Here is a 24,290-nt window from a genome sequence, read left to right on the forward strand (position 1 = left end):
CTATACCAACAACAAACAATATTTTTTTTTACTAGTGCACAGTATTTTTAATGAGCCTCTACCAAACAGTTGAGATGATCACAAAAATAATGCAACTTTTCATGGATGATTTTTCAGCAGCTAGCTTCAAGTTGACATATAGGTTAGAAAGACTGTTTTCTTAAAACTAGGAGATGTTCTCCCTTTGTCTGTGAGGATGTCCTCTGAATGGAGAAGATGAACTGGGTTCTCTAAATAAGTGGTCCCAAACCACCGGTACGGGTCCGTGGGTCATTTGTTACCGGGCCGCACAGAAAGAATAAATAATTAGAGATCGCTACAAGAGCAATTAAATTTCCAACAATCTTCGGGTGTTATTGTCTCCATCACCACTAGGTGGGAGCAGTGTCTCGTTGCATCAAAAAAAGCTTAGGATTTACACTGATTTTCCATTCTACAGTTATTCTATTTTAAATCCTTCCGGTCCGTGAAATTATATCTTATATGAAACCGGTGTGTGGTGCAAAAAATGTTGAGGAGCGCTGCTCTAAATAGCCTCTTGAGTGTAAGTGAGTAAATGTGTGACTCCCTGTGGTCAATTATGTCCATGGTGAGTGTATTCCTGCCTTGCTACCAGTGCTTTCAGGACACACGGGACCCACAGCGACCGTGAACAGGTCTAAGTGGTCCTTAAAACACCGAATTAATAGAGACATCCAATCAGTGAAGATTCAGCGTGAAATAGAGCTGGGCGGTTCCTAAATCACCCGGGTTAATGATTTAAATCTTCGTACTGAATCAGGAATCACGACTTTGAGGTCTCAATTAACCTGGATCCTATGAGTCCTCTGATTGGCCACTGCTAAGTACACAAGGCGAGTGAGCAGACTCACCGGAAACACTGCGGACTGTGATTTGGCTGAACCGACTTTACTCCAGTCCATGAATCTAAGTAATAAGTTAAATATTCCAATAAACAAGCGGTTAAACACACTGGTGTTCGTTATGTGGCTGATTTTATGCTATTCTTCATGCTATTCTTATTATAGTTATTATAATAATAATTATTATTATTATCAGTAGTAGTGGTATAGATTCATAATGCAGAATATTTTCACAACAACAAAATATAGTTATATTATTATTAAAATGCAAATGCTTAAAGGCTACTTTAGGACTGTACCACTTAAGGAGTATCATAGCCCTTCACCATGGTAATTTATTGACTTTTGTTTTGGTGCCACTGTGGCTGCCTGACTGGGTCAAGTTACCATGGCAATTTGTTGTTGACCATCCCCCTTGAACCCTTGATCTATTAATATATCCATCTGACTGGTAGGTGACTCCACCCCCCCCCCCCCCATTCCTTGTTCCTATCCCCCAAGATCAAGATTCCACTTAGAAAAAAGTGTCAACTTGTCACTGACAAGAGAAGTGTGAGGTGCCAAGAGAATTAAGAGGATTTATTTACAGAAGATGAGTGCACGAAAGACAAGTGATATTCTTTTTATATTTTTTATTATTTTATTTTCATGCAGTAAATCAATTGCAATCAAGATGTCAGTACAAGTGACTCAAGTGAACCGGATCACATAACTGAGTGAGTCAGATTAACCCGAGTCCATAAAATGAACCGAATTTACCACGAAGCTCTCGTGAGCGTTGATGCTGCTCACGTGCTTGTTAGAACATGTGACAGAAACAGGAAGTAGTTCTCTAAGGGGAAGAGTAAAAACAGCAGCTAGCCTCAGACTTATTCAGCTGTTAAACGCTAAAAGTTTTTCTTTGTTTTATTGGTTTAACAAACCCAACAAGTAAACTCGAGCTTAATAAATACAACTTAGTGACAAGCATGGGCTAAATGTGTTTTTGTGAGTGAGCGTTGTTGTGGTTTGTTGACAGTATGGCGGATACAGCCAGCAGCTAACTAGCTCACTGTTAGCGTTTCCACTCACTGCGTTATTTTGCTTCTTCGGACTGATGAGGAAATCGTGGAGGATGACCTGAACATCAGCTGATTAACACACTCTCCGCTGAGCTGTGTAACGTGTAAACGTGTTAGCTAATTGTTTCTCATAGCGTGTTCGCTTGGGAATTGTTTACAGTCTGGACGGGAGCTGATTTAAAGCGCTTTCACTTCGTACGTTTACTTCATTATAACTTGGTTTTCTAACCAGTACCACCATCATGCATGACGCATACGAACCTGTGCCAATTTTGGAGAAACTGCCCCTCCAGATCGACTGCCTGGCAGCGTGGGGTAAGACCTGTTCTAATTTCTGCATAATTTGTTGTTGTATTGTTTTATGGCTGCTAATTAATGGCTGTAGCCTTTTAACTGAATGCTTATATGTTGTAACAACATGGTAGATGTACACAATATGGCCAAAAGTATTCAGAAATCTGACCATGAGCTTGTTGGAAATCTCATTAAAAAATTATAACAATAAAATAGTCACCTCTGTGTGATCTTCTGAGCTATTAAAGCTTCTTGATGTACAGTGTATCACAAAAGTGAGTACACCCCTCACATTTCTGCAAATATTTTATTATATCTTTTCATGGGACAACACTATAGAAATAAAACTTGGATATAAGTTAGAGTAGTCAGTGTACAACTTGTATAGCAGTGTAGATTTACTGTCCTCTGAAAATAACTCAACACACAGCCATTAATGTCTAAATAGCTGGCAACATAAGTGAGTACACCCCACAGTGAACATGTCCAAATTGTGCCCAAAGTGTCAATATTTTGTGTGACCACCATTATTATCCAGCACTGCCTTAACCCTCCTGGGCATGGAATTCACCAGAGCTGCACAGGTTGCTACTGGAATCCTCTTCCACTCCTCCATGATGACATCACGGAGCTGGTGGATGTTAGACACCTTGAACTCCTCCACCTTCCACTTGAGGATGCGCCACAGGTGCTCAATTGGGTTTAGTCCATCACCTTTACCTTCAGCTTCCTCAGCAAGGCAGTTCAACACTCATGCAGCCCAAGACCATGATGCTACCACCACCATGCTTGACTGTAGGCAAGATACAGTTGTCTTGGTACTTCTCACCAGGGCGCCGCCACACATGCTGGACACCATCTGAGCCAAACAAGTTTATCTTGGTCTCGTCAGACCACAGGGCATTCCAGTAATCCTTGTTCTTGGACTGCTTGTCTTCAGCAAACTGTTTGCTGGCTTTCTTGTGCGTCAGCTTCCTTCTGGGATGACGACCATGCAGACCGAGTTGATGCAGTGTGCGGCGTATGGTCTGAGCACTGACAGGCTGACCTCCCACGTCTTCAACCTCTGCAGCAATGCTGGCAGCACTCATGTGTCTATTTTTTAAAGCCAACCTCTGGATATGACGCCGAACACGTGGACTCAACTTCTTTGGTCGACCCTGGCGAAGCCTGTTCCGAGTGGAACCTGTCCTGGAAAACCGCTGTATGACCTTGGCCTCCATGCTGTAGCTCAGTTTCAGGGTGTTAGCAATCTTCTTATAGCCCAGGCCATCTTTGTGGAGAGCAACAATTCTATTTCTCACATCCTCAGAGAGTTCTTTGCCATGAGGTGCCATGTTGAATATCCAGTGGCCAGTATGAGAGAATTGTACCCAAAACACCAAATTTAACAGCCCTGCTCCCCATTTACACCTGGGACCTTGACACATGACACCAGGGAGGGACAACGACACATTTGGGCACAATTTGGACATGTTCACTGTGGGGTGTACTCACTTATGTTGCCAGCTATTTAGACATTAATGGCTGTGTGTTGAGTTATTTTCAGAAGACAGTAAATCTACACTGCTATACAAGTTGTACACTGACTACTCTAAGTTATATCCAAGTTTCATGTCTATAGTGTTGTCCCATGAAAAGATATAATGAAATATTTGCAGAAATGTGAGGGGTGTACTCACTTTTGTGATACACTGTATATATGTGGGAATTTGTTCCCATTCAGTTAAAAGGGTATTTGTATAACTGGTCACTGATGCTAGAAACCTAACCCTGAGCTTGCTGGACATCATATATAAAAAACAAATGGTATTAAAATAGTCACTTCAGTATGATCTTTTCAGCTACAACAGCTGCCACACTTCAATGTATGTCTGTGGGAATTTGTTCCCATTCAGTTACAAGAGTATTTGTATGGCTGGGCACTGATGTTAGAAACCTGACAATGAGCTTGTTGGACATTCAATTTTAAAAACAAATTATTAAAATAATCACCTTTGTGTGATTTTTGAGCTATAAAAGCCATCACTCATGAAGTATGTCTGTGGGAATTTGTTCCCATTCTAGTATTTGTATAACTGGGCACTGATGCTAGAAACCTAACCCTGAGCTTGCTGGACATCATATATCAAAAACAAATGGTATTAAAATAGTCACTTCAGTATGATCTTTTCAGCTACAACAGCTGCCACACTTCATGTATGTCTGTGGGAATTTGTTCCCATTCAGTTACAAGAGTATTTGTATGGCTGGGCACTGATGTTAGAAACCTGACCATGAGATGGTTGGACATCCCATTTCAAAAACAAATTGTATTAAAATCACCTCTGTGTAATCTTTTGAGCTATAAAAGCCACCATTCTTTAAGTATGTCTGTGGGAATTTGTTCCCATTCAGTTACAAGAGTATTTGTATGGCTGGGCACTGATGTTAGAAACCTGACAATGAGCTTGTTGGACATCCCATTTCAAAAAGTATTAAAATAATCACCTCTGTGTGATCTTTTGAGCTATAAGAGCCACCACTTGTATAACTGGGCACTGATGCTAGAAACCTAACCCTAACCATCATATATCAAAAACAAATGGTATTAAAATAGTCACTTCAGTATGATCTTTTCAGCTACAACAGCTGCCACACTTCGAGTATGTCTGTGGGAATTTGTTCCCACTCTGTGGCAGAGTATGTGTACGGTTGGGCACTGATGTTAGAAACCTGACCATGAGCTTGTTGGACATACCATTTTAAAAAACAAATGGTATTAAACTAGTCACATCTGTGTGATCTTTTGAGCTTTAAAAGCTTCTTTTCTTGAAGTCTATCTGTGGGAATTTGTTCCCATTCAGTCAAACAAGTATAGCTGTGCACTGATGTTAGTCAATAAATCTTAAATTGATGTTCCAGTTCATACCAAAGTTGTTCAGTGGAACTGGGGTCAAAGCTTTTGAACCAAGCTTTTCTTCAAGTCTTTATGGGCATTACTTTGTGCACTGGGGCACTGTCTTGCTAAAACAGGAACGGGCCCTTTCTTCAACTGTGGCTGCAAAGTTGGAAGCATCAAATTTCCTAGTTGTGTTTGTGGCTTTGCTAAGATTCAAATTTATGAGTTAGAACAATTCACAGTGGTGTGCTTTCACGTTAGACCACTGCGCCACCTGAGTGCCCCTATTAGGTTACATTTAATCACTTTTAGCTCTGTTAATAACATCGCAGTCCAGGAAGGAACACGTTTTCTTATTATTGTTATGTTGTTCTTTTAATGTAAACCTGTAACCTGTAAGCATGTAACCTTCCTAATATTTAATATTGTTGTTTTTGCAGAGAATTGGCTCCTAGTGGGCACAAAACCAGGCCACCTGCTTCTGTACAGAATTAAAAAGGATGCAGGTTGGATGTGTTTGTTTGTTAGTTACCAAAGCTTTGGCCATCTGCTTTATTGATGCTTCTTAATTTTTTTAAACTTATCACTTACAGGTACAAACAGATTTGAGGTAACACTAGAAAAATCCAACAAGAACTTTTCAAAGAAGATTCAGCAGGTATTTATATCTACTGGTTTCATTATCACTTGTGTTGTTCAGTGCAAAGTTTCTATGTGATATTAATCAATGTGATGCTTTTTTTCTACCATCAGCTGTATGTGGTATCCCAGTACAATATTTTGATCAGTCTGTTGGGTAAGGCCTTTGCTTTTTTTTTTTTTCTATGTCTATACACATTTAACCCATTGTTTGATTGTATTTCCTTCGGGAAGACATCTTCTCCCACATTCATCATAAAAATAAAATGTGTACTTTATTTTTGGAAAATAATAAGTGTAATTTTGCGTTTGTGTTTCAGAGAATAATATTTATGTCCATGACTTGCTCACGTTTCAGCAGATGACTGTGGTAACAAAAGCTAAAGGAGCTACACTTTTTGCTTGTGATGTACAGGTGTGTCCAAAGTTCTAGATTTAATATAGCAAGTTTAGTAAATGGAAAGAACAGTTAGACTTTGTAATATTATATTAAATCCCACAATACGTATAAAGCACTTGAGTGGTGCAGTGGTAAATAATAATAGCCCATTGCTGCTGGGATACAGGGCTCGAATCCCCAGCTGTGCTATCGGCTGGACATTGACATACAGGCATGATTGGCTATGTCTGAGGGGGGAGGGGTTGAATGGCCATGGCCCCACATCCTGTCTGAGGTGTTTTACTGCATTGCCCTCAGTGATTCCAGGAAAGCTGAACCTACCGTGATCCTGATCAGAATGAATGAAAATTACTACTAATAAATGAGCTGTTATTGTTTGTTATTAGGCACTTCTAACTCAGTTTAATGACACCTTTTGGTATGTATTGATTTTCAGCAGTCCAGCTCAGGTGAAGCTAAATTGCGGATGTGTGTTGCTGTCAGGAAAAAACTCCAGCTGTATTATTGGAAGGACAGAGAGTTCCATGAATTGCAGGTTTGTTTGGTCTTTTTGGTTTTATCAAACTAGTCATGTAAATTGAATGATTGCGCAGTTCTTCATATAAGGAAATGTGTCCTATAGGCAGATTTTGCCGTTCCCGATATTCCAAAGTCCATGGCTTGGTGTGAAAATTCAATATGTGTGGGTTTCAAGCGTGACTACTACCTGATCCGGGTAAGTTACAAAACATGCACGCAAGTCTTTCTTTGAGGTCATATGATGTCATGCAACCCATCTAAATAAAAAACTTTTTTCTTTTCTTTTTCATTTCCTAGATGGATGGTCGTGGCTCGATCAAAGAGTTGTTCCCAACTGGGAAGCAGCTGGAGCCACTGGTTGCTCCTCTAGCTGATGGGAAGGTGGCTGTGGGTCAGGATGACCTAACAGTGGTTTTAAATGAGGAAGGAACCTGCACTCAGAAGTGTGCCCTCAACTGGACGGACATCCCTGTTGCAATGGGTATGACGTTAATGTCTTTATATCTACAAATTGGTTAAGCAATCACTTTCAAAGGAAAAGTTTATCTCTTTGGGTACTTATGTGGTTCCCATTTTTTTTCTTGCTCTCTGTGTTGTAGGTTGCCACAGCAGATCGTTCTGGTCTGCATTTGGTAACTCCCAATAGGTGAATCGGCTAAAAAAAATGTCATTTAATTCTATTAGTTCTGTCTGGTACAGTTTTCACGCCAGTTGCCCTTCCTAACACAATTTTAGTTTTTCTGGGTTTGGAATGGGCGCTGAGAGCACAATGCGCTTCCCAATGGCTAGGCTGTCAGGCACCATAGCCGGCTGATAACACTGCTGATTTGAACCCTGAATCTCAGTACCAGTGAGCTATCATGATTTACAGCTGGGCCACACAAGCTCCAACAGGATTAAATTACAATAACTCTGGTAATAACTAATAGTTTAAAACCAACGGCTAACAGGAGAAGATGTCCAAAATTACATTTACATTACATTTGGGCGGCACGGTGACTTAGTGGGTAGCACTGTTGCCTCACAGCAAGAAGGTCCTGGGTTCGATCCCCAGCTGGGGCAGTCTGGGTCCTTTCTGTGTGGAGTTTGCATGTTCTCCCCGTGTCCGTGTGGGTTTCCTCCGGGTTCTCCGGTTTCCTCCCACAGTCCAAAGACATGCAAGTGAGGTGAATTGGAAACACCAAATTGTCCAAGACTGTGTTTGATATAAACTTGTGGACTGATGAATCTTGTGTATTGAGTAACTACCGTTCCTGTCATGAATGTAACCAAAGTGACGTGACGTTAAAATCCTAATAAACAAACATTACATTTACATTTGTGGCATTTAGCGAATGCCTTTATCCAAAGCGACTTACAATTATGACTAAAGACAATTTAAACAATTGAAGGTTAAGGGCCTTGTTTAAGGGACCAACAGTGGCAACTTGGTGGTGAAGGGACTTGAACAGGCAACCTTTTGATTACTAGTCCAGTACCTTAACCACTGAGCTACCACTACCACAAAATGTTAGTACAGGCAACAGTTTTTATGCAGGTCATTATGTCATTAAATTAACTATATCTGAGTCTGTAAGCTGATTAAAACAAAGAATTTATTTAATGAGTTTTTCATACTGTGTCAGGAATCACATCGGCAGGTGTTAAAGATAATCTAACACTGCATTAAGGGTTGAGATAGTATAGATAGCTATGATTTCAAGTACAGGACATTTTTTACCCAAATAAAAACTTGCTCTATCTGTGGTTTTTTTCATTTGCCATAGAGTGTAAAAATCCTTACTTTATTCTCTTTTAACATGGAAATTGTGTCCATTAGGATGAGAGCATATAATAGAATGTAATTACCTCACTGAAATGATAACATGAAGATAACTGGTTTGGCACACTTATAATCACAGTTTGTCCGTGGCTAAATTCTAACAGCTTAACGCTCGCTATCAAGTTTCCCTCTCATTATGAGTAAAGTCCGGCCCATTCCTGGCTCCAAATGGTTTTCTACCCTGTGGGACTATGGTAATGTTATCTTCACTGATGGACTCTACATTTCTTGTAGACTCAGGCTATCTCTGCATTTCTGCAAAAGTTCAGCTGACATCATTTGGAATTTTTGGAAGTTTTGAATGATTTACATTTTTTGTGCCTGATCGTGTAGGTTAGCTGGCTCACTCTTGTTTGCATTACTGTTGAGCAGAGCTGTGGCATCTAGGCTAAATGTTACATGAATCTAAAAATATAGCCGCATTATTCTGGGCCGGGATGTGTTCTTTAAAAATCTGCACCATTTTGGCCTTGTGGAATTTATTTATCTAGTTCCTTATTTGTTTCCTTGTCTCACTTGTGGCTTCTTTTCTGTTCATCCACAGAGCATCAGCCTCCTTATATTATTGCAGTTCTTCCACGCTATGTGGAGATTCGTACCTTTGAACCAAGGCTGCTGGTACAGAGTGTGGAGCTACAGAGGCCACGTTTCATAACCTCTGCTGGGTGAGATATTCACATCTTCCAAAATCCATTTTTTACTGAAGTCATCACAGCTATTGAACGAGTATAAAGTCCTGACTAGCTGTGTGGTAGCATTTTAATGTTCTTTTTCATTCTCACTCACCACTCATACTGCTTTCCTGTCACAGGCCCAATATCGTGTACGTTGCCAGTAACCATTTTGTATGGCGTCTGGTGCCAGTTTCCATAGCGAGCCAGATCCGACAGCTTTTACAGGACAAGCAGTTTGAGCTGGCACTTCAGCTTGCTGTGAGTTAATCCATCACAACAAAATCAGTTACAAACTATTTGTTTTTGAAAATCAGTGAATTTAGCCATTTATCATGGTCATAACACATAGATGTCAAAATATGGGGTTTTCCATCCACCTCTTTTAGTTAAAATGTGCAAATCTGTAGAAACAAATGACCTGGAAAAGCCAGAAATAAACAGACAATTTTAAAGTAGTGATTCATCTCTGCATACAATGTTTTTTAAAATAAATTATAAAAGCACTGGACTACATAGTTGCCAATCTGACCTTAATTAACCTTTTTTCTCTGTTCACTGTGGCTAAAAAGCTGTTTTTTTGGTTTTTGTTTCTGTGTGAGAGACTCTTGTGCAAACCCATTAATAAACACTTATTTAATTCGTGGAGCAGCAGATAAAGGACTAAAACTGTCTTTATTTAGCATTACATTATATTTTCAGCATCTGCTTTTTATTCAAAGTGTTCAATGCAGGACAGGACTCCAGGGGCCAAGATAATGATACTAATACTGAAATTATGCATCTCTAGTTTTAAAAAATACATTGATAACTGATACTGTTATTATACATCTGAACTGGAAGTCTAGTGACTTGGCATTTCAAAGTACTTTCAGTTTTTATCCTTCAGTTAAAAGTGCAGCACATATATAAATTTGTACAAACTCAGAATTATTGTTCTTACTCCACACAGTGTCGTTTGAGATTACGAAACTAGCAAAGTGGACTCTTCAATCATGTAATCATGTAATGCATGGTGGTCGTGCATTACATCATTTTTTAAACAAAGCCAAAGTGTGTTATCACAAAATCTATATGCAGGATGTGACTGCTCATACAGTGCAAAAAGGTCAGATGATGTTTGGCGTATTCACTTGCAGTAAATATTGGAGGGAGGGGTGGGGATGGATGATCAAACAGCCTAGTCTTTAGGAGGTGCACTTGTCAGTGTGCTCTCAGTGCTGGTTCCAACCCCAGATAAACTTAGGAGGTGTCAGAAAGGACATATGGTGTAAAAACTGTGCCAAATCACATATGCAGACCAGAATAAGCCACTCCGGCGACCCCTAAATACAGGAGCAGCCGAAAGAAAAACAATCTTTTGCTACCCCATTATTTTAGCTGCTTATTTTCTTTTGTATGTCTCATTTCCTGAGTGTTTTTGGACTTTTATAGCTGTTGATTATCACTGAAGCATTAACTAGTAATTATAAAGCTCATGCTGCATCACTGAGTGCTGATAAACATATTGGAAAGCAATACAGCCACTGCAAATTGAGAAACAAAGTCACTAATGCTTGAACTGCATGAACGGTCATGATTAATGTGTTTAGTGTTTGCTCACTTTCCCAAAATGTATTGCCAATGTAAAACTGGGCCTAAATTTATATATTGTGTACTGGCTTAATTCATGTCAGCTTTTCACTACATACCTGTCTCTATTGTCTTACTCTGACAGAAAATGAAGGAGGACTCAGATGGTGATAAGAGACAGCAGATTCACCATATTCAGAATCTTTACGCCTTCAATCTCTTCTGCCAGAAGCGTTTTGATGAATCTATGCAGGTGTTTGCCAAGCTTGGCACAGGTAAAGTGGTGTGGGAGAAGTCTGTAAGGCAATAAACTAATATTATAATTAGATTAGAATTGAATTGTTGATCTTTTAATTTTCCCTCTTTGTTACAGATCCAACTCATGTTATTGGGTTGTACCCAGACCTCCTGCCTTCGGAGTACCGGAAGCAGTTGCACTACCCCAATCCTCTACCTACTCTCTCTGGAGCTGAGCTAGAGAAAGCCCACCTGGCTCTCATCGACTACCTTACGCAGGTACAAACAAACACAGCAGCCTAACACACCAGTACTGAATAACGTTATGTTTAAAATCTTCATGCTGTTTTTGACCTCATTTTTTGTAGAAACGCAGTCATCTGGTAAAGCAGCTAAATGACTCAGACCCGTCCACCACCTCACCGCTTGTGGAGGGCACGCCCACCATCAAAAGCCGAAAGAAGCTTCTTCAGATCATAGACACAACCTTGCTTAAGTGCTACCTCCATGTAAGTCCACCTTCGTGTAGGATAGTACGGAGCCCCGCCGGTAACATCCCGTACTTATCTCGTTCTCTGTATCTCGTTCTCATGGCTTACTTATTTTTATTTATACGGGATGTCACCAGTGGGGTGCTGTAGAATACAGGTTTTCCAAGAGATGAGTGAAAATATTGTCCACAAGGTGTTCGTTTGTTATGTTTTTAGACGAACGTGGCCTTGGTGTCACCTCTTCTGCGTCTGGAGAACAACCACTGTCATGTAGAGGAGAGCGAGTATATTCTAAAGAAAGCCCACAAGTACAGCGAGCTGATCATCCTCTATGAGAAGAAAGGCTTGCATCAGCAAGGTAAGTCTTAAAGTTACTTACTGTTAGCCTAGCAATCACTATTGAAAATATGCCAAAACCTAATGGGTCAAATATATACATTGAGTGACCAAGGTTATTAATTTGATGCTACAGAAAGTTTGATCTTCAGTTTACTTTGACTGTTCCCAGGGGTAGTTTTACTACACCCACAAAACCGAAACACAAGCAAAAAGCAGGTTATAGATTTTGCCGCCCAGAAATGAAGCAAGCAAACATTGTCGTGTTCTGCCTTACAAAAAAGATGTCTCTGCTCCAGCATCAGCTCCTTAAGAGGATGAGACGTAACATTTCTAAAAGGCATAGATCCAACTGATCTACCACTAAACCCTGGGTCTTTGCGATTGTTGGCTGCACAAATGGGTCAGCTTTCTCCAATTCCCTCATTCTTGTGTCACTACAAAACCCTTCTGTCAAGCCTAAGACTGTAGTTGGTTTCAGCAGCCTTTTGATAGCACATGTAGTCCAACCAAATCCTGTTAGCATTAAGCCCTGGGCATGGATATCATAAGGCTCTGAAATGTATCTTGGATATGTGTGTCATTTTTAACAAGAACTCTGGTAAACACAGTTGGGGAGCAGAGAGAAAACAGATTATTTTTATGATTTCACAATGTTATTGTTTGTGCAGTTCTCCTAAAGGCAAAAGCATCTTATTCATTTGGAGGTTGTCCATTTTTGGTTTCAATGAATGGGGGTGGTTCCAAACAAACCGCTGCAGCAAGATGTTTCAGTGATGTAACTCCCTACAGACAATCCTCACACACTCCCTTTCTTATTGAACGTGTATCATTCTGCATGCGGCAGTTTAATTACTTTATATTTTAGGACCTTTAATCCCCCTTCCCATTGATAAATGCTAACAGGTTTTGTCAGTCAAATATGAACTTGTGTTTGAAGGTTAAAGGAGCCTATTGAGCTGAAATCTAATCAATATTCTGGTGTGTAGCCCTACAGGTCCTGTTGGATCAGTCCAAAAAAGCCAACTCTCCTTTGAAGGGTCATGAGAGGACAGTGCAGTATCTTCAGAGACTTGGTGAGTTTATGCATATTGTTTCATTTACTGTTAAGCATTCGCACATGTGTTTAGGCTTTAAAACACTTAAGCCCTATTAGCAAGGTTGGGCAGTAACGTCACTAAAGTGCTTCTTTTACTTTTACTGCATTTTCCAGAAGCTTTACTGTCTTTTAAATTAAGGAGCAGACAAGTAGTAATAGATGCTACATTGCTTTATTTTTATAACTTACATAAAGCACACGCCTCAGGTTAATTTATGCCTCAAACCGACAAACATTGACCTTAATTGTAATTGGATACAACTACAATGGGAGGAAAATTAAGGGAAAAAGGGAGTTATTTAACTTGGAACACAGTTTGAATAGACTTGGACAATGAGCACTAACTATTGGTTTGCACAACCTTAACGGTAGCTTGCCATTAAAAGTTTGGTCACTGCTGAGGTAACCATTGGATCATACATCATGATTAAACATAACAAGCCAATTCCTTATCTGTCCTAACAATTTGCCTGTACAATCCTTTTTCTATTACAGGGGCAGAAAATCTGGGCATTATATTTGAGTTTTCCCCATGGGTACTGAAAATCTGTCCAGAGGACGGGCTGAAGGTGAGAGCTTAAATGTACTTGTTTGGAATTTGGTACAGTGAGTACTTTAAGTTTAGCATTGTCTTACATGGAAAGGTTTGTAATGTGTTTAGGTAGATGTTTTTATTATAAATGTTTAAGAATGATGCATGTACACTTTGTCATTCCCCCAATAACTTATTTAGCAGTCATTTACAAAAAGGCACCCCATTGGGCCCACACTGACCAATGTTTTTTTGGGCTATGAACCATTCTCAGCATTAACATTAGCATGGTAGTGTAGAAGGTACAGCATTTTTAAACACCTCATTGTTAATGCTGGGAGGAGAACTGTGTCTTGTGATCAGAAATTGTCCACTGTTAAGAGATTAACTGTACACTTACAATGTGTGCTACAAAGGGTATGTGTTCCTAATAAAGTGGACAGTAAGTTTAAACAGTGTTTAAAACACCCAACAACACTGCGCCTGATACACTCATACCAGTCATTGTAATGCTAAGAATGGTCCATCACACAAACATCATCTGTTAAATGTTGAGCACAATTGGGAGGTAACAAAGTATACAGAGCAACAGATGGACTACATCTCTATGGTAGGTGTAGTTCATAAAAAAATCAATGAATATCACCAAATAGGTGTGCCTAATAAAGTGCTCTGTAAGTGTACATCCCTTCAATATTTTCTGTTGTGTGTTGGCTAAAGATTTTCACAGAAGATCTTCCAGAAGTAGAAGTGCTGCCCAGAGACAAGGTGCTGAACTTTTTGAGAGAAGGTTTTAAGGAGCTGGCCGTGCCATATCTGGAGCACATTATTTATGTGTGGGAAGAGACGGGCCCCGAGTTCCACAATGTGCTGATTCAACTTTATCTAGAGAGTGTACAAGCCCTGATGAAGGAGTATCTGAACTCATTGCCTAAAGGTATGATGCCTGAGGGTCTAAATGATGTGTTGCTGAAAACATTTTTTACCTCTCCCGTATTTTGGGGATTACCACAGCAGATCTGGTCCGAATACCAGAATTTGCATGGTTTCTGACACAACCATCCTATTACTATCTGGGCTTGGGACCAGCACTCAGAGGACACTGACAAGTACACCTGTGGCTCAGCTTTTCCAGCTATCCCCCTCTTGGACATTATCAATCATGTCAATGCAGATGCTCAAGATTTAATCCCCAGTTCTCAGTGGTAGTGGACTACAATATTTTACTGCTGCACCACCAAAGCGCCTCGCTTCAGTATAATTATGGTGAAATAATAAATCTTTCAAATGTAACTTGAATTTTTCCAATATTTAATCTAAATAGACATAGCTCAGATAACTGAATGCAGATTTATTTCTGTTTACTTTTGTTTTAACTATAAGTCATATGTCATCTGCAGAAGTTAAAAAAATAACCAGAAAAACTAACAAACCACAGTCAGGATGCCAGTCCATTGCCAGACTTTGGTCTTCCACCTCCCTCAGACATAGGTAATTATGTCTGTATGTAGACGCCCAACAAACCAATAGCATCACCATGGGTTCAAACACCCAGCATTGCGTCATCTGAGCACCAAGTCCAGCATCTGTTTGATACAGATGTTATAATTGCAAGCACAAAATGTAAGACCTGCATTTTTGTATCATACAGGTTCATTTAAATGATTTTATTGCAGTTTATTTTAGCTTTAAACAACCTAAGATAGCTTTGGCAAGCATTATTTGCATATTTTTCTTCTCAATTTGTCCATAGGTGTCCCAGCTGTTGCTGCAGGAAAGGAAGAAGGTGAACTCGGAGAGCTCAGAAACAAGCTGTTGACTTTCTTGGAGGTTTCCGTTCACTATGAGCCAGACAGACTTATTAGTAACTTCCCATTTGATGGTAAGGCTTTCACGACCAGGCGATCATTATCTCTGTATTTAATGCTAGAAAAGCACCGAACATGCTGTTAATCTGCTGTATGTCCCGGTCAGGTCTGTTGGAGGAGCGAGCCCTGCTACTGGGTCGAATGGGCAAACATGAGCAAGCACTTCTTATCTACGTGCACATACTGAAGGACACGCGTATGGCAGAGGAGTGAGTGTGCTGCTTTGTTTCAGTAGCTCTTGCTTAATAGATTTCATGCCTGTTTTCTCCAGACAAACATGCCTTCAACTTTGTGAACTCCTCCCCTTGTAGGTACTGTCACAAGCATTATGACAAATCAGCAGATGGAAGTAAAGATGTAAGTTCAGCTTTTAATTAAAATACTAAGTCATGAATAAGACTGAGAATAGTTATGAGCTTGTTTTTCATGAGTAAACTTTTAATTGCTTTTGGTTTGCTGAGCTGCAGACTTAGCTTGTGTTAAAGTCAGAACTTTTTTTGTTTGAAAGTTATTAATAAAGTATATGCTCCCAGAAAAAGGTCCTGTCTGTGGCACCTCAAGCTTTCGATTTGGAAAGCTCCCCCTGTTTTACTAGCTTTTACCCAGCATCCATTGTAGCCTAAGCAGTGTATGTGCATTTATTTTGACTTTAGGAGCACTATAAGATTTTCAAACATCTGGCTTCACCTAGGGTAGGGTAGGGTAGGGTAGGGTAGGGTAGGGTAGGGTAGGGTAGGGTAGGGTAGGGTAGGGTAGGGTAGGGTAGGGTAGGGTAGGGTAGGGTAGGGTAGGGTAGGGTAGGGTAGGGTAGGGTAGGGTAGGGTAGGGTAGGGTAGGGTAGGGTAGGGTAGGGTAGGGTAGGGTAGGGTAGGGTAGGGTAGGGTAGGGTAGGGTAGGGTAGGGTAGGGTAGGAACTGTGTTCATTATCTTACATAGTACAACGAAATACTATGCAGTACTTCTTAACATAAATGAATCATATAAAAAGAAAAATAACAGCAACAAGACAAACAACACACAGACATAAAACATGCAGTCAATAATAGCAGCAAAGATATGAGTTATGTGTGAATTCTTAGGATTTTGGGTGGGTGTGTGCAGAGGGGGTGATGGAGGTCACAGCTCTAAGAACGAAGCTGTTCCTCTGACTAATAGTCTGAGTACTTTGTTTAGTACTTTGATTACTTAAAAATACTAAGTTTTGTACTTTGCTTTGTCTGAAAATATGTCCTGACATGTCCTAAAAAGGTAAAATGTCACTGAACTCTCTTTGCAGGTGTACCTGTCTCTGCTGCGCATGTACCTGTCTCCTCCAGATGTTAACTGTCCTATTAAAATGAAGATGTTTGAACCCCAGGCTAATCTTCAAGCTGCTCTGCAGGTCCTCGAGCTGCACCACAGCAAGCTTAACACTACCAAGGTGAGAGGTCTGTCAGCTATCATACCGAGGTTGTGTTCTAGTAGTCTTTTAATCCTTAGAGTATTATTTTATTGCCTGTCATTACATTTTACAGAGTCTTATTTATTGCTGTGCTTCATCATGCCCACTACCAGTCTCAAGCCTCTTAGGGTAACTGCTGGCTTTTCTTTATCAGTAATGTCCCAGATTTACATCTTTTTCATCTTCAGCCTTATCACTGTAATTTATTGAGATGTGACTATGTACACATGAAGGATCAAGTTCTACTCAATATGACATCTTGCATACATTAGAGACACTTGGGTTTTTTTTCCTGCTATGACACCACATTCCTGGAGTGATTTATAAATGACTGTGTTATGAAACTGGGCCATTCATTTTATTAGAAATATTTTCCATGGCACATCCGACAGCTACATTCTTAATGGCTTTTTTCTCAACATTTATTTTGATTGAATTTATTGAATGGATGAACTAAAACGCACAGTAAATCTCTGATAATGGTCATGATTTGTAGACATGAGAAGATTTAAATAAAGGGATAGTGGTATAATGAAACTTTATTGCTTTAATCAAAGGATGCATTAAATCTTTATAAAGAGCTAGAAACCCAGAACATCAATTTTAGGATTAGTAAACCTTGGATTGCTATTTAAAATGCAATCCCACTCTCACTGTCACTATTTGCCATGCACCATTTTTCTCACAATGCCAAGGTTCTAATTTAAAGTGGAATCCAACAGTTCTGGGTTTGTAAGTGAGCATCAGAATCTCCCCACCGTGTCTTTGCATTGTTTTTGGCTATGTCATATGAACAGTTTGTCTTATTGGTGGCCATTCAGTGGCAAAATGGGTAAGAATTTTGTCAGACTTAACTTTGAGCACAGGAACATCTCAAGATTGAATCACATGATTCAAACATCTCAAGCTCTCGGCGGTAGTGAGCTATCATATTGGCCTCAGTGCCAATTTTTTACAGGCTTTTTATTTTAATAAATCAATACATAATACCACATTTTCAAGTTTCAAGATTAATTAGGATCATTCAAATGCGCCTCATTGTTATTAGTTAGGGAAATGCATACTTTTCCTGCATTTTAGTTTCACTAGCAAAAGAAGCTTCATGGTCATGGTCATTTATTCAAAAATTCAAATTCAACCTAGGGACTTGGGTTTGATCCTCACGTCCTCTCACTCTCTGTCTGTAAGGAGATCTTCCCCTGTTCTTGTTGTTTGTCTCCCGGGACTCTCAGCGTTTAGATTGCCCCGGGTGTGTGTGAGCAAGTAAAAGTGTGATTTGCCCAGCAAAGAAATGGATCCCCGCCCAGAGTGTTCTCGTCTGCCTGCGTCCAATATTTCCCAGTGTTGCCAGATGGACTGTGACCCAGTTAATTCTACATTACTCAGATTGCTAATGCTTTGACTGAGTTTAGTCCACTTACTGTAAAGTCACAGCAAGTTGAAAAACTATCTACCAGAGTTTATTCCAGTGCACTGTACAATGCTAGTATCTCGGCAACAAGCTTAGCATTTTACACATAAACCATATAAGCAGAAGAGAAAACCTGGTTACCTGGTGCTAAACTTCAGGAGGTTTTGTGCACTAGGCTCAGAACATAAATAATTTTGGTTGTTTGCTATTAAAAGAATGTTAAGTTAGGCAAACATGGCTTTTATTGCCAGACATTTCATTTCATTAACCGCTTTATCCTAGTCCCGGTTCCACCATGAAACACAGCGCCAATCCATGACAGGGCTTTGGCCATATACTCCAGCGTATTTATTTGTTCCAGGAATTTTATGTGATCATAATTTTTTTCCTGAAGAGATTTCACCCCATTAATGTCCTGTAATTAGAGCTGACCACTTATGATCAGATAATGCTGGATGCAGCTAAAAGCCGAAAGTAAACACAGCCTGACGCATGCAAAATAGTTTTTCTGCTTTACCAAACCTTAAAATCAACCAGTTTAGTGACATTTCCCGACTGCCTTACACAGAGAACCAGTCTGAACCAGGCTCTGAATGCCGTGCATTCTAAAAATGATTTATGCCTAACAAATTACTTTGTTTGATTTTAATAGATGAAATATGGGTGTTCCATAACAGGCTCTCCGTGTTCTTTTGTCTCCTTCCATTGCTAATTTATTTTTGTGTTGTTGCTTTTATTTCTGCTGGCGGAGGGCCTGGGGTCTGCCTCAGCAGGACTGCATGCTGAGAGATTGAGCACAACTGTGGGTGTTAGTTGAGAGGAGCGTATTGTATAGCATCCAGCAGTGCTCAACATGTGACTGTAGAGACTTTGAGCTCCGAGCTTTATCCAGCTGCTTTTAGCACCTTTTTGTGCCTTCATTGCTTTAGAGGTATTATGGGCTGGTTTTGACCTTCTAAAACTTAGTTTTAAACTCACCTGTACTATGGTTGATATGCTATCAATTGACAAATTGGTAGCTCAGTTCAGTTAAATTTTTTAACATACACTATATGGCCAAAAGTATTAAGACATCTGCTAATTTTTAAGTTTAGGTGTTTCAGCCAACCCACTGTTAAGAGGTAATTAATATTAATGATATAAAATAAACCATATGCCGTTAACTTTGGCAAATGTTTTAAAAAGGAAAAAAAAGATCAGCAATTCTATAAAATTGAAAACATTGTTTGATGAGTTTGGTCCCAACAAACTTCAGTGGCCTGATCAAAGACCTGACCTCAAACAGTCTAGCCTTTGGGAGGTGCACTTGTCATACATGAGAGCAGCCTAGAAAGATAAAAAAAAGACATTGTTACCCGTGGAGATAACATGACAGCATAAAAATAGGGTTTTTTTTGAGTCTCATTGTTTTGGTCTGTTGCGTTTGTGGTGTTTAATGTACGAGGGATCTTCAAAAAGTTTCCATACTTTTATATTTTGGTTGGAAGCGGTGAGGGTGGGAGGAGTAGTAATTGGTCATGTCTGAAAGACTGAGAGAGCTTTTAGTCCAGATTTAGCGCCATCTGATTTGATTTCCATCTTTTTGGACCGCTCTTTAAAGAAGCTTTAAGGGGAAGAAGATTTTCATGTGATGATGATGTGAAAGCAGCAGTGCATCAGTGGCTACGCACTCAACCAAAACATTTTTTGCTGATGGCATTAAAAAGTTGGCACAATGCTGGGAAAATGCTTTGGAAGGTGACTATCTAGAAAAGTGATATAATTTGATATTGAAATTCTTAATAAATAGAGTTTGGAAACTTTTTTTGAAGATCCCTCGTAACATCACAATCAGTTTTTTTTTTTAGATTCAACTTTACATGTACGTCATTACACATGTACAAGTACAAGGCAACAAAATGCAGTTTAGCATCTAACCAGAAGTGCAATAAGCAGAAAGTGCAGGATATACGGTATCTATGATATACATTATTTACAGTGGGTAAATAGCAGTGGTATGAACAAGATCTATGAAGTTGAATATATTATTGAATGTACTATAAACAAGATATACAGCTAAAAACAATGTACAGATTAAGGTGCAGATTAAGATTAATGCTATGCAGGTTAAAGTGATACAGATTAAGGTGCTATGGACATGATAGAGGAATGTTATGCAGTTATGCAGCTGCTCAGAATTATATTTGCTGATTGCTGTGTTGCTCCCCTTTTAGGCTATAAACCTGCTCCCAGCAAACACTCAGATCAAGGAAATTAGTGTGTTTCTGGAAAGTGTGCTGGAGGAGAACGCTCAGAGAAAACGCTTCAACCAGGTGCTTAAGAGCCTGCTGCAGGCCGAGTTTCTCCGGGTGAGTACTAAGTGACAAAAACGCTAGTTGGGAGTGTGTAGGTCATTTTTAATACAGTGTTCCTAATTTGTGAGATGCAGTGTATGTACAGTTAAAGTCAAATGTTTACATACACTTGTGGAGGACATTGAAATATAATTATTATTTATATAATTATATAATTATTTAACTGCTGAAGCATCTCATTTATTATGTCTTTCCATATTTGTCTGAGGAATTTTGGGCAGATTTGTATTTTAAGGGTTCTTGGATTACAGCTGACCATCTAGACTAATGTCCCCTTAATGTTTTTTTTGGCCTTGGCAAAGAGTCCACTGTTCTATGTATTTTGTACATATGATCGTGTGATCAGATGTTGCTTAAATAGCTTGAATTGATATGCCTGATCCATAAATATCTATAATTTACTTACTGGGTTCTGTTCAAAAGCTTCATAGACTTTTTCATTACAGTGGTTATGGCTCAGTCTAATGGGTGCAGTCAGATTAGAGGTTAATGGTACACTATATTATTTATTATGTATCATATCATATTCTGACCCCTTGGCGCTTAGGTGGTGCAGGCATAAACCCACTATCGCTAAGTTTCAGACTTCAAATCCCCAGTAGTATTTGGGGCTTGTCGAGGCCCTGCAATGGATTGGCGTCCAGTCCAGTATGTGTTACAGTAAATGTCTGTTTGTGTCTGCAGGTCCAGGAGGAGCGAATCTTTCATCAGCAGGTGAAGTGTGTCATAACTGAGGAGAGGACCTGCCGAGTGTGTAAGAAAAAGATTGGAAACAGGTATGCTAATCATTTAATCAAGTTCTTTTTACATGGTGTCATAATACAAGGGTTCTTCAAAAAGTTTCTGCACTTTTTAAACTCTATTTATTAAAAATTTCAAAAACAAATGACATAACTTTTCTACATAGTTACCTTCCGATGCATTTCTCCCAATGTCGTACCAACATTTTAATGCCATCAGCAAAATGTTTTTGGTTGAGTGTGTGGCCACTGATGCACCGCTGCTTTCACATCATCATCACATGAAAATCTTCTTCCTCTTAAAGCTTCTTTGAGCATCCCAAAAGGTGGAAATCAAATCAGATGGTGCTAAATCTGGACTATAAGCTCTCTCTGTCTTTCAGACATGACCAATTACTACTCACCGTTTACATCGAAATTGTAAAAGTGCGGAAACTTTTTGAAGATCCCTCGTAATACAACAGTATAAGTAATATATGTATAATTCTTCATTTTGCACAGTGCCTTTGCCAGATATCCAAATGGTGTGGTGGTCCATTATTTTTGCTGTAAGGATCGCAGTGTGTGTCCCACAGAACAATGAGATTTCCCTGCTGGATGTACTCAAGACACATCTCTAACTACTAAGACCTTTACATAAGGTACCTTATAAGAAAGTGACTTAAATGAAAGGAATGCAAATCTGCCACTCAGTGGGCAGCTTGGCACGGACAACGAACTACAAGGACTGTTTTGTGTAGGAAATGTTACAGCACCTTGAAATTTGGTTGGTGATCAGTGAAAGCAAAATTGCTATCATTTTCTAGCTTTGAAGACAATTGACACTGCACAACATACTGTAGAATTCTTCATTTCTGTGAGGAAAAATGCCTCTTCTACCTATAGCTTGTTTTTTTTATTTTATTTTGAGGTACATGCTTAACATCCGTCATACATCATGCCTTGTGTGTCAGTGGGAGAGCTTTATAGGCCTGAGTTTCATTTATATAAAGGCTATCATTGTTCTGTTCCACCTCGATTAATCAGAAATATATTTTATATTTGACTGAAGTTAAAAATGGTAAAAAGAGTAAAAAGAAGTTTGGGTCAGACATTGTGCCTAGTGGTTAACTGTTCATCAGAAGGTCATTATAATAATAGCCGGCGTAATCGACTATTATTTGAAGACGGTTAAGCATTAATTAACAAAGCTCATACCAGCTAATCAAGCTTGGTCACGACCCATAAACAAAGCCTGTATCTATTAAGAGATGTCGTATTTTAAAGCTCTTCCAGACAAACAAGTCACATTGTGAATGTAACATAGTCTGCTATGTCCTACTTCAATATTGGCTTGTGCATGGAGCTAAATATTGCATATCCCCATGTGCAGAGGTTCCTCTACTGTCTAATTACCTCTAGACTAATGGCCCACACTCTAATGGTGCTGCTGTGTGAACTCGTTTTAGCGCTGGTCTAAATTTACATCAGGTAGCTGTTAAAACAACATTTATAGAATAATTACTTACTTATATTCACAAAAGAAATGTTAAGAATTGACCCAGAGTACTTGAATAAGCAGTTGATCATTTACAAGCCCCTATAACAATAGATAGGCTTTCCTTTTGAATTATGAACTTGTGATGCCTAGTACTGCTGGAGGAAGAATCCCGTGCCCACTTGGTCTTAGTACAACACATTCTACTGTTGAATGACAGAACCTGGTTAATAGAAGACCAGTAATTATTTAATTGCCTGACATAAAAGATAGCTTTTTAAAAAAAAGTAGAAAAATAATGCTGTTTCCTTTTTTCAGTCATTGTTAGCCTGTTGTGGGATTTCTTCTCTTCTTTTGCCTTATCTTTTGTCTGCACTGTCTCATGCACGCTTGTGTTTGTGCTTCAGGAATATACAGTTCTACTGTTTGCACACCACATACACACAGCAATTAACTTTAGTTTTAGGTTTCAGCACAAGCTTTTGTATTGCACTGCAATTGGCTTCTCAACAGCCGTGCACTTAATCATAATCTCTATTTCTCCAACTTTTTTGCATGATGTAATTAAACATAAAAATTACGTTTTGTGCTTTGTCAATTCCTGTCAAATCCTTTCCAGACTGTTATTTTGAGTTCGGCTTGAGTGCACTCTTGGCTTTACAGTATTTACTTTAGTGGTTTTGGCTGCATTCATGAAACCAGATACTTTTTGTCTTTTTGTCAGTTCTGCCTTTTTTTTTCTAGTTTTGTACAAAATATGTAGCAAGTTTGTTCTGAAGATAATGACAATGTATTCTTAATGTAATATGCAAACCAGCCAGACATGTTTTCTTGTTGTGGAAAGCTTTTTGACAGCAAATGTCTCTGCTCACAGCAGCATGGCACTTTTGGCTTCTATCTAACGTGTGATGTTAATTTATTTCTGGCACTAAATTGGACTTGTTGTTGCTACATGGAGGCAAAGCCACTTCTGATTAGAGTGGACACTGCACATAGGTGCTCTGTAATTGCTTCCATGTAGGGAGTGATTTTTAGGTAGCACCAGCACCCAGGCTTGTTAAATGTGTGCAGCAATTTGTCCATCCAACTTTGTCATTAACCTGTCATTTCCTCTGTTATTTTACTTGTTCTTGACCCAGACTGTTGCCTAGACTGAAGAGGATAAATGATGGTTGCTTATGTTTGGAAGCATCATGTACAGGATGTGTTTGGGTTGAAAAGTTGTATTAAAATATAAGATGAGGGTAATACTAATGCTAATAAACAATTCTCTTGTCATGTGCATTGTTCTCAAGTATTTCTTTTTTCTGTATAACAAACACTCTATGCCCCAACACAGCGTTGATGTTTTTAATGGGGTTTGATCCCTCATTTTATGCTACAAAAACCTGCACTGTTTTTTGCTGTTTGTCAATAGGCTTTGGAACATGACCGCAGTGCTTTACTTCAACTCCACAACAAATCCCAATCATGATGAGCCAGGCTCAGTGCACACTAGTTCTACCACAAACCCAAACCATACTTCATAAACTTTACATTGTCTTCAGGAATTGGCATGCTAAAACAGGAAAGAGCCTTTCCA

General features: G+C 39.3%; 1 protein-coding gene across 1 annotated transcript; it reads left to right on the forward strand.

Moving 5' to 3' along the window:
- The first annotated feature begins 1,787 nt into the window (after nt 1-1,787).
- vps39 (VPS39 subunit of HOPS complex) lies at nt 1,788-23,990 on the forward strand. Its single transcript, XM_063006966.1, has 24 exons — nt 1,788-2,239; nt 5,540-5,605; nt 5,693-5,757; nt 5,853-5,895; nt 6,059-6,153; nt 6,575-6,673; nt 6,761-6,853; nt 6,955-7,138; nt 9,024-9,144; nt 9,291-9,411; nt 10,868-10,997; nt 11,096-11,238; nt 11,328-11,468; nt 11,667-11,808; nt 12,776-12,862; nt 13,381-13,454; nt 14,138-14,354; nt 15,171-15,299; nt 15,392-15,494; nt 15,597-15,642; nt 16,562-16,705; nt 20,351-20,485; nt 21,176-21,267; nt 21,733-23,990. The coding sequence occupies exons 1-24, from the start codon at nt 2,167-2,169 to the stop codon at nt 21,812-21,814; spliced, it is 2,625 nt and encodes an 874-aa protein (XP_062863036.1). The 5' UTR covers nt 1,788-2,166; the 3' UTR covers nt 21,815-23,990.
- Nucleotides 23,991-24,290: the final 300 nt, after the last annotated feature.

The sequence above is a fragment of the Trichomycterus rosablanca genome, chromosome 13, assembly GCF_030014385.1.
Source record: "Trichomycterus rosablanca isolate fTriRos1 chromosome 13, fTriRos1.hap1, whole genome shotgun sequence".
In the NCBI taxonomy this organism is placed as follows: Eukaryota; Metazoa; Chordata; class Actinopteri; order Siluriformes; family Trichomycteridae; genus Trichomycterus; species Trichomycterus rosablanca.